At 43.1% G+C, this 11,289-nt stretch overlaps 1 protein-coding gene across 4 annotated transcripts in view; it reads left to right on the top strand.

The window, feature by feature from the left end:
* The first annotated feature begins 260 nt into the window (after positions 1 to 260).
* The window catches only part of lmnb1 (lamin B1), a 35,899-nt gene continuing 24,870 nt past the window's right edge, over positions 261 to 11,289 (top strand). For 2 of the 4 annotated variants that reach the window (XM_061698328.1, XM_061698327.1), the window contains exons 1-3: positions 261 to 713; positions 1,577 to 1,733; positions 1,875 to 2,000. In XM_061698328.1, the coding sequence (XP_061554312.1) occupies positions 376 to 713; positions 1,577 to 1,733; positions 1,875 to 2,000 (621 nt within the window). In that variant the 5' untranslated portion in view covers positions 261 to 375. Of the gene's footprint in view, positions 714 to 958; positions 1,141 to 1,576; positions 1,734 to 1,848; positions 2,001 to 11,289 lie in introns of those variants that run through there. The other 2 variants (XM_061698329.1, XM_061698330.1) reach the window with 2 other exon arrangements.

The raw sequence follows: 11,289 nt of genomic DNA, 5'->3' as shown, positions 1-11,289 counted from the left end.
AAGTAATTGAAATTGAACATTTTCAACAGGGTTACAACAACCGTTCCAAAGTCATATCTGGTCTTTTTACTTTTTAAAAGTAAGCTGAGGCGTCATCACAAAAGGCAGGGGACGATCAACTTCCTGTCCGGATCAAGGCGATTGGCTAGTTGTACTGAACGTCGAGCTCTGCGATTGGCTAGTTGTACTGAACGTCGAGCTCTGCGATTGGCTAGGTCTGCTGAACGTCAGGAGTCCGCGAGCCGCCATCTTGCCGAGCCGCTCCGCTTTCATTCAGCCGAGGCAAGACACAACATTCACGTGATTAGTGCTCGGGGGTGCCATAGAAACCAGTACATTCACGCATGGTTGTCGAAGAATAGTCCCAATTGTACAATGACAAGCGTAACGGCACCGCCGACTGGCAAGAGAAGCACGTGCAGCCCCAACACAATAACCAGACTGCAAGAGAAGCAGCAGCTCCGAAATCTCAACGACCGGCTGGCCGTGTACATTGAAAGAGTCCGAAATGTGGAGTGCGAAAAAGACACCCTCAATGTGAAAATATTTGAGGAGGAAGCGGTGAGAAGCCGGGAGTTATGTGGGCTGAAAGCCTTGTATGACGGCGAGCTTGCCGATGCCAGAAGGTGTTTGGACGAGTCCTCCAAAGATCGGGCCTGGCTGCAAATTGAGCTGGGGAAACTCAAATGCGACTATGAGCAACTTTTACACGGGTAAGCGTGGAACACGTGCGCTTGAAAAGGGACATATGTAAAAAAAAAAAAATATATATATATATATATATATATATATATATTTTTTTTTCATTGGAGCCAACTGATTTGTCCAAACATTTGCTGATACTAGTATTAAAAAAATAAAATAAAATAAAAATAAAAATAAAAAAAAAACCAACACATAACAGCTCCAGTGACGTGTGTTATGCTTAGGAAGAAAACCTTTGCGTCACATGTCGCCTTCGTGTCAAATGGTGGCAACGGAGCACATAACGTTGTATAAACGCGTGTGCGCTTTTATACTGTCGATATTTTTTTATATATATATTTATATTTATATATATATGTTTATATTTTTCAATCGCAAGCCAGGAAAAATTGGGAGCATTGAGAAGACTGTATTCGCCATTTAAAATGAATAGCGGTAGGAAATTAGCATGCAGGTGTAAAAGTCATTATTACTGTCAAGTTATATTTCTTATACGCAATCATATAACATCATGCCAATTTTATACTTTTCACTTTTTTTTTTTTTTTTAAATAAAAAAAAAAAAACAGTATGCTGCTTTACATGCACAAATCTGGTGACTAAATAAGAATAGTTGAGAGAGCCTTTGTCATTTATACAATGATACGACAAATAACATTTGAGGGTCCTTTTCATATAATTTGATCAATAACGGAAAAGACATAAAACCACATTTCCAAAGTTTCCAACCGGTCAATAATTTTGCAACGTATGAAGGGGCTCCAATCTTTTGGCAATGGTCGGGTGAATTAACTGTGCTTTCTGTGACCTTATCTCTTGTCATCCAATGTACCCGTTGATTTCTTTTTTTTTTTTTTTTTTATTAATCCAGCTACCATACAAAGGACTCGGAGGCAGCAGAAGGTCACACCCAGTTGAAGGACTTGGAAGCTAAGCTCAATGCAAAAGATTCCATGCTCGCTACATCCTTGTCTGAAAAGACCATCTTGGAGGCCACCGTTGTCGACCTGCAAGAACAAATCCACAAGGTTAAAATCAGTTTTCTTTTTTTTCTTTTGTTCAGAATCATTGACTTTAACAAGTTTTATGACATTTATTTTGTTGTTTCTTTTTTTAATTTTTTTTTTTATGGATGCTTTCAAGAAACCTCTGCCCACTTTCGTTGTCAGTTGAATTCTGGTCTTGCTCAAACCAAGAAGCACCTTGCTGATGAGATGCTCCTGCGTGTGGATGTAGAAAACCGCCACCAGAGTCTGACAGAGGAGATGGACTTTCGTAAGACCATACACCAGGAGGTGAGAATGTCGTTGCGCGTAAGCAGTATGTGAGGTTAGGCAATCATCTGTCTGTGAAAGTGTGTGAGATTCGTGTTAACTAGCTGTCTCGTTGTTAATCTTTTAGGGCAGTGGTTCTCAAACTTTGTGCTCGATTTTACATCAATTTTTATCGACCTGATCGGTATTGGCCGATAATTAGCATTTTATGCTGATCGGCTTTCATGTCATAATTTGCCGATCGATCGGCTCGGCAAAAGACATTGACTGACTCCGTGTCACAATCGTGCACAGTATATTTGAATCCAATAGCCAGTTTATTTATATCTTTTGACGTAGTACTGTACATTTATCTGACGGCCCAAAAAGTTATTTAAAAAAAAAAATTTAAAAAAAAAAAGTCGGCGGTGTGGAACAAACAACACGTAATGCCCGGATCAGACTACAAGACAAATTTGCTCTTTCACGATTGCACTGTCAGACTACTGCAATAAAATCTTGTATTCCGATACCACCGCATCCCATTTTTTTTTTTTTTTTTTTTTTTTTACGATCAATGGGCTTTATCTTGTCAACTCAAATGCGACCGGATACACTCGTTAGCGCGCCGACGGCCACACGAGTGGATCGCGGCGACTGTATTATAAGTACAAAATGGGGAAAAACGAGTGTCAGTGGTCACCGGTGCTCAGAACAGGAGAGGACGTTTCGTTTAAGGCTTGCTTGAGGTACGTTCACGTACTTTTAATACGATACGGCTCGCAAGCAGGCAACAAAAACGTTGTGTAGCGTAGCAAGCGAGTGCGAGCGCTACGCTTGTACGTAAACTTGCCGCCGTTCTGTCGAATTATGCTCTTAACGTTTCGATGTGGTTGAAGTAATTGAATTACAATAAAGTAATTACAGAAAGTTAGCACCCATTATTTCTGTCGTGTTGTAATGTTGTAAGGTCAAACAGTTTACTGATTAGAATACACGACCCGACAAGAGCAGTGATTTCCAACCTTTATGGAGCCAAGGAACTTATTTTACAATTGAAAAAGACCGTTCATTTGTTCTGTCTGTCACTATGCCTCACTGGCATAAATGGATGACCAAAGATACATTATTTATTGTAGATATAATTTTTTGTAACTATTAAGTACACAAGTGTATACAGTAAATGAACAGGTCAGTTAAATAGAAACATTGCTGGGATCGGTGATTGGTTATCGTTTTTTGAAACTCGGTGATCGGCCCCGAGAATCCTGATTGTGTTGTAAAGCCAACTTTTTACACCGAGTACCACCTAAAAAAATATTTTATTGATACTACTACTCTTAATAATGCTCATCTATCCAGTACTATAACGGTATGCTTTTCAGAATGTTTTTCTTTTTTTTTTTCTTTTTGAAAAACACTAAAACAAAAAACAGAAATAAAACTGCTTAATTTATTTATTTATTTTTAACTGCAATAACATTGATGTAAAACAAACAACTAAAAACAATGATTTACACAAAAATACATTTTTGGAACAAATCACGATTATGAAGGTATTTATTTTTTTAAATTGTAATTTTAAGGGGGGTGCCCTTTGTTCCAAATTTACTCTTCCTTTATTGGGCATTGTCTGAACCTTCTCGCTTTCTGTGCCTTTAACGCAACTTCCACGCTGACTCCCTATCTCTCTCCCCTACTCTCTGCACGGTCAGTGATCTGCCTGAGATCCAGACTTGATTGGCGGAATAAGGTCACGTGGGATGGCTTAACTTGCGTGTGATTGGTCTGTACGTTTCGTCAGTAGCGTAGAGCCTTGTAATGCTGCGCTGCTTAAATGCCCCAAATTTTACCAAACCAACTTTTTCTCGCATTTGGCAGTTATATTGGCTCGATGGTGTGTCAGTAAACGTGAAATATGAAAATTGTCAAGACATTCCTGAGTTCGACGTTTTTCTGCAGAGAGGCCTGAAATCAGGTCATTGGCATTTCTCGAGCTTATCTACGTCACTCGCGAAGATCTCAGCCTACCTCTCCGCGCCCGAGCCAGCGCTGTAAACATCACAAACGTGTTCCTTTACAAATGGGTCTTCTACACGGAGGCGACCAATCAGAGGAAAGGGCGCGGTCTTAGCCAAATATGGACAAAGTGGATGCAAAACTGGGTCAAACAGAAGTCACTGTCAGGGGGGTCTTTTCTGGACACTTGTATGATAAAATGTTTTTTTGGAAATGAAATTGACGCTTTTATACTCGGTCCATGTTAGAGAGTCACTCTATGGAGGACTAAATAGCCAAAATATGGGACCTTTAAAATAGAAACACATGTATGTATCAAAGTACAGCCTTTCTTTTTTGACTATAGGTGTGGGTCCGTATAGGACTGCTTTTGCAAGTAATGCCCCTCGGCCATTGTACCGGTTCTACCTCCAACCAGCCTCGCCCTGCCTCATGTGGTTGGTCATTTCTCCATTACACTTTTTCAAGGCACCGCTTTTCAGAACCTCCTCTGACATGGTTCTAAAACACAGGCCGAGGATGGCCGTGACATAACTGTCATCTGATTGGCCGACAGGTGGAGGCGTTTCTTTGTCACGTTCACAATCATGGCGTCTAAAGGCTGCCGGGCAACGAGCGACCCCGCTGAACCCGACTGAAGTGAACTGTGTGTGGGATTTGGCGACTGTTTCCATGATTGGCCGGTCAGTCTGCCACAAAATTTGAATTGCCGTCTTAACGTTGCAGCAGATAAGATTTCCCTCACGGGAAAGACACATTTCTGGGTTTAGCGAGCCACGTCTGAGCAAGACATATCAATAGTATATAAAGCATCAAATATTATTTTACATCAATAAACTAGATTCATAATGTATAATGTACCTGTGGATGAAAAAGCAAAGCTTGTGACCAGAATGTACGCGAGCGTACGTACACGGTGGGTACGTTCAAACGAATGGAGCCAGCGAGCCTCCTTTCAAATATTCATACTCTCGCTTTTATTCTCACCAATTCTCTCTTTATTCTCTCTCTTCACCACCCAGCTTCTTCCTTAACTATTAATCTATCTTTTTATGCTTTAAGGAATGTGATGAAGTACAAGATACTGAATACAGGCTCGCCAGTCATCCACTTGTGAATCGCTCATGTGCGGGGGTGGGTCGGCAACTCCACACAATGGTCCGGTCCAGTGGGTTCGACCATGTCGCGCAGTGTGCGGCAGGCTTAAAGCAGCTTTTGTTCTGTGGTCAACTAATGCGGCCCTATGGGCGGCACAAGCCAGTGCAAACTGTAGGCCGGTCCCAAGCCCGGATAAATGCAGGAAGGGCATCCGGCTTAAAACTTTGCCAAACAAATATGAGCGTTCATCCAAAGAATTCCACACCAGATCGGTCGTGGCCCGGGTTAACAACGTCCGCCACCGGCTCCGTCAACCTGCAGGGCGCCGTTGGAAATTCAGCTACTGTGTGTCGAAGAAGAAGTAGAAGAGGTGGAAAGTGGGTTCTTTGGCAGAAAGAGAAGAGGAAAGCACAGACCCTAGAACTGAATGTGGAGACTTTGAATGTTGGGACTATGACAGGGAAATCTCGTGAGTTGGTTGATTATATTGTGTGTCCAGGAGCCCAGGTGGAAAGGCAGTAAGGGTAGAAGTTTAGGGGCAGGGTTTAAATTATTTTACCGTGGTGTAGATTGGGAAGAGAAATGGAGTCGGGGTTATTTTAAAAGAAGAGTTGGCTAAGAATGTCTTTGAGGCGAAAAGAGTATCAGATCGAGTGATGAGGCTGAAACTTGAACTTGAGGGTGTAATGTATAATGTGATTAGCGGCTATGCCCCACAGATAGGATGTGACCTAGAGGTGAAAGAGACATTCTGGAAGGAGCTAGACAAAGTAGTTCTGAGCATTCCTGACAAAGAGAGAGTCGTGATTGGTGCAGATTGTAATGGACATGTTGGTGAAGGAACAAGGGGTGATGAAGAAGTAATGGGTAAGTACGGCATGCAGGAAAGGAACTTGGAGGGACAGATGGTGGTAGACTTTGCAACAAGGATGCAAATGGCTGTAGTGAACCCTTTTTTCCAGAAAAGGCAGGAACAAAGGGTGACCTAAAAGAGCGGAGGTAGAAGCACGCAGGTGGATTACATTTTGTGCAGACGATGTAATCTGAAGGAGGTTACCGACTGTAAGGTTGTGGTAGGGGAGAGTGTGGCTAGACAGCATAGGATGGTGGTGTGTAAGATGAATCTGGTGGGGAGGAAAATTAGGAAGACAAAGGCAGAGAAGAGAACCATGTGGTGGAAGCTGAGACAGGACGAGTGTTGTGCAGTTTTTCAGGAAGAGGTGAGACAGGCTGTTGGTGGACAGGAAGACCTTCCAGAAGACTGGACCACTGCACCCAAGGTGATCAGAGAGGCAGGCAGGAGAGTGTTTGGTGTATCTTCTGGCAGGAAAGGAGAGGAGGAGACTTGCTGGTGGAACCTCACAGGAAATCATACAAGGAAAAAGGTTAGCTAAGAAGAAGAGCGGTCCGAGGAGAGGCGAAAGGAATACATTGAGATGCGACACGGCAAAGGTAGAGGTGGCAAAGGCCAAACAAGAGGCATATGATGACATTTATGCCAGGTTGGACACTAAAGAAGGAGAAAATGATCTATACAGGCTGGCCAGGTAGAGATGGAAAGGATGTGCAGCAGGTTAGGATGATTAAGGATAGAGATGGAAATATGTTGACTGGTGCCAGCAGTGTGCTAGCGAGATGGAAAGAATACTTTGAGGAGTTGATGAATGAGGAAAATGAGGATAGAAGAGGCAAGTGTGGTGGACCAGGAAGTGGCAATGATTAGTAAGGGAGAAGTTAGAAAGGCATTAAAGAGGATGAAAAATGGAAATGCAGTTTGTCCTGATGACATTCCTGTGGCGGTATGGAAGCATCTAGGAGAGGTGGCTTTGGATTTTTTGACGAGCTTGTTCAATAGAATTCTAGCGTGTGAGAAGATGCCTGAGGAATGGAGGAAAAGTGTGCTGGTGCCCATTTTTAAGAACAAGGGTGATGTGGAGAGCTGTGGGAACTGTAGAGGAATAAAGTTGATGCGCCACACAATGACGTTATGGGAAAGAGTAGTGGAGGCTAGACTCGGGACAGAAGTGAGTATTTGCGAGCAACAGTATGGTTTCATGCCTAGAAAGAGTACCACAGATGCATTATTTGCCTTGAGGATGTTGATGGAAAAGTACAGAGAAGGTCAAAAGGAGCTACATGGTGTCTTTGTAGATCTAGAGAAAGCCTATGACAGAGTACCCACAGAGGAACTGTGGAACTGCATGCGGAGGTTTGGCGTGGCAGAGAAGTATGTTAGAATAATACAGGACATGTACGAGGGCAGCAGAACAGCGGTGAGGTGTGCTGTAGGTGTGACAGACGAATTTAAGGTGGACATGGGACTGCATCAGGGGTCAGCCCTGAGCCCCTTCCTGTTTACAGTGGTGATGGATAGGCTGACAGATGAGGTTAGACTGGAAATCCCGTGGACCAGGATGTTTGCACATGACATTGTGATCTGCAGGGAGCAGGTGGAGGAACAGTTAGAAAGATGGAGGCATGCACTGGAAAGAAGAGAAATGAAGGTTAGCCGAAGTAAGACAGAATATATATGCATGAATGAGAGGGTTGGTGGGGGAAGAGTGAGGCTACAGGGAGAAGAGATAGCAAGGGTGGAGGACTTCAAATACTTGGGGTCAACCGTCCAGAGCAATGGTGAGTGTGGTCAGGAAGTGAAAAAACGGGTCCAAGCAGGTTGGAACGGGTGGAGGAAGGTGTCAGGTGTGTATGTGACAAGAGTCTCTGCCAGGATGAAGGGCAAAGTTTATAAGACAGTGGTGAGGCCGGCCATGATGTACGGAATCGAGACAGTGGCACTGAAGAGACAACAGGAAGCAGAGCTGGAGGTGGCGGAAATGAAGATGTTGAGGTTTGCTCTCGGAGTGATCAGGTTGGATGAAATTCGAAAGGAGCTGATCAGAGGGACAGCCAAGGTTCGATGTTTTGGAAACAAAGTTAGAGAGAGCAGACTTGGATGGTTTGGACACGTCCAGAGGAGAAATATTGAGTATATTGGTAGTAGGATGATGATGATGATGGAGCTGCCAGGCAAGAGAGCTCGAGGAAGACCAAAAAGAAGGTTGATGGATGTCGTGAGGGAAGACATGAGGGCAGTTGGTGTTTGAGAGGAGGATGCAGGAGATAGGCTTCCATGGAAAAGAATGACGCGCTGTGGAGACCCCTAAAGGGACAAGCCGAAAGGAATAAAAGAAAAAGTTCTGTGGTCAACTCAGGGGGTGTGGGCATTTTTGTCGATATTGTCAGAAGATGAAATACAGCGAGATGGAAGGCGGGACAAGAAACGAGCGCGTCACCTTCTTGCCAATCCCTTTCACTTTTGATTGGTGTCATTACAACAGACACTTTGAACGTGCACACACACACGCACGCACACACATACACCAGCTGAACTAAATATTTAACACATCACCATTTTTCTGACTAAACAAATTTCTACAGGTGCTATTGACATAAAAATGTAACCAGATGTTGGGAGCAACACAAGTAATCCATACAAACAAAGTAGAACAAATAAGATCAGAAATTAAGTTATGTGTAATTATGTGAAATGACACAGGGAAAAAGTATTGAACACACCAGCTGGTACTTATTTAATACTTTGTACGAAAGCCTTTGTTTGCAATGGCAGGTTCAAGATGCCTCTTGTATGGAGAAACTAGTCTGCTGCATTGCTCTGATGTGATTTTGGCTCATTCCTCCACCCAAGCAGTCTTCAAATCTTGAAGGTTCCGTGGGCTTCTTTTATGGACCTTGACTTTCAGTTTTTTCCATTGATTTGCGGATGGATTCAAGTCAGGCGATTGGCTGGGCCATTCTAGCAGCTTTATTTATTTCTTTATTTTACTTTGAAACCATTTGAGAGTTTCCTTGGCAGTATGTTTTGAATCGTTAGCCAGATGAAATGTCCACCCTCGTTTAATTTTCATCATCCTCGTAGATGGCAGCAGATTTTTATCGAGAATGTCTTCATAGATTTGCCCATTCATCCTTCTTTCAGTAATGTGAAGTTTACCATTTTCTGAAAAGCATCCTCACACCATCATGTTCCCACCTCCGAACTTCATTGTTGTTATGGTGTTTTTCGGGTGATGTGCAGTGCCATTTCTCCTCAAAACGTGGTGTGCATTATGGCATGCAAACTTTCAACGAGCTTTGACATGCTTTTTTTCAGCAATGGGGTCTTGTGTGATGAGCGTGCATACAGGCCATGGCGGTGGAGGACATTACTCCCTGTTTTCCTTATTACAACAGTACCTGCTAATTCCAGGTCTTTTTAAAACTCTCCACAGGTGGTCCTTGGCTCTTGGACAACTCTTCTGATTCGTCTTTGCACTCCTCTGTCAGAAATCTTGCGAGGATCGAGGCAAATTTATGGTGACATGATTGGCTTTCCACTTACGTATTATGGCCCTAGCCATGCTCAGTGGAACATTCAGAAGCTTAGATATGAGCCTATAACCAATGCCATCGTTATGTTTTGCGACAATTACTTTGCGAGGGTCTTGAGAGAGCTCTTTGCTCTTACCCATCATGAGATGTGTCTTGACTCACACCTTGGCAATGAGACCTTTTTGTAGGCCATCAATTAGGACTGAACCAGCTGATATTCATTTGCACTGACAAGGGACTGGATTGATTATTGATAGATTTTAGGTGTTGTCTTGACTTTCCATGCCTTTTTGCACCTGCCTTTCTTCATGTGTTAAATACTTTTTCCCTGTGTCATTTCACATTATTACACACCACTTAATTACTGATCTTATTTGTTCTACTTTCTTTTTATGCATGGATTACTTGGGTTATTCCCAACATCTGGTGAAAATTTCATGTCGATACCACCTTTGGAAATATGTTTAGTGAGAAAAATGTTGACGTGTTAAATACGTATTTCAGCCGCTGTGTGTGTATCATCATCATCATCATCATCATCAGCCGTTATGTATCCACTGCAGGATGAAGGCCTGTTCTTCACGTGTCCAACTACTACGACATTTCGCAATTTGTTGCCAGTGTATTCCGGTGTGTTTATTGATTTCATCTAGCCATCTACTTTTCGGTCTTCGCCGTGGTCGCTTTGTGTCCAGTGGGATCCAATTGATAGTTTCTGTGGTCCACCTTTTTGTCAGCTCTTTGGGCAACGTGGCCAGCCCATTTCCATTTAAGGGTTTAAGGGTTTTTATTTTTTGAATGATGTCGGTAACTCGCGTCTTCTGTCTTCACCAACTGTCGTCTGCAAAACGAAGATGGCTCAAATAAGCGCCGTTAATTTTTAGTCCTTCTTTTTCCCAATTGAGCTTTTTAAATATTTCTTCAAGGCAAGCTGTAAATAGCTTCGGAGAGAGTGTGTTGTCTGGCCTGGCCCCTTTTCCTCTTTCATCATCAATTCGTATCAAACCTGAAGAATCGTTGGCTATTGTAGAATGTTAGCTATAGGTCGAGCCTATCCCTTGATTTATTAGCGCCTGAAGTATCGAAGTGGTGTTGACTCAGTCAAATGCTTTTTCATAGTCGATGAAGGCTACACACAGGCATTTCGTACTTGTCGTTCGATTATTTGTTGAACTGTCTGTATGTGGTGCATAGTATTAAAACCGCAACGAAAACCTGCTTGTTCTATCAGCTGTGCTTCACTGAGTTGGATTCCAATTCGTGTGTCCAATATCTTTCCAAAGATTCCATAAATCGCTGAAAGCAGGCTTATCGGGCGATAATTTCTTAGGTCCATTTTATTGCCTGATTTATGGAGCCAAGTGATTTCTGCGTCTTCGCATGTCGCCTGTACTTCTTGCAAGTCCAAGCAGCGTTGAAATAGTTATACAAGGATCTTATTACGTTCGTTCCCTCTGGCTTTGAGCATTTCAACAGAAATTTCATCCAGACCACAAGCTTTTCCGGCCTTAAGTGAACTAATAGCATTTTCAACCTCTTCTTTCAGGATACATGGAACTGGGTCTGCTTCTAGCTTTCCAGTAATCACTCGGTGAGGGTCACTGTGTAGGCTTGTATAAAATTCTTTAACGCATATGATTTCTTGGCGGGCGGCACGGTGACGACTGGTTAGAGCGTCAGTCTCACAGTTCTGAGGACCCGGGTTCAATCCCCGGCCCAGCCTTTGGGGAGTTTGCATGTTCTCCCCGTGCCTGTGTGGGTTTTCTCCGGGCACTCCGGTTTCCTCCCACATCCCAAAAACATGCATTAATTGGAGACTCTCAAT

This window comes from Phycodurus eques, chromosome 15 (genome assembly GCF_024500275.1).
Source record: "Phycodurus eques isolate BA_2022a chromosome 15, UOR_Pequ_1.1, whole genome shotgun sequence".
NCBI lineage: Eukaryota > Metazoa > Chordata > Actinopteri > Syngnathiformes > Syngnathidae > Phycodurus > Phycodurus eques.
This window is presented reverse-complemented; position numbering and strand designations above follow the sequence as displayed.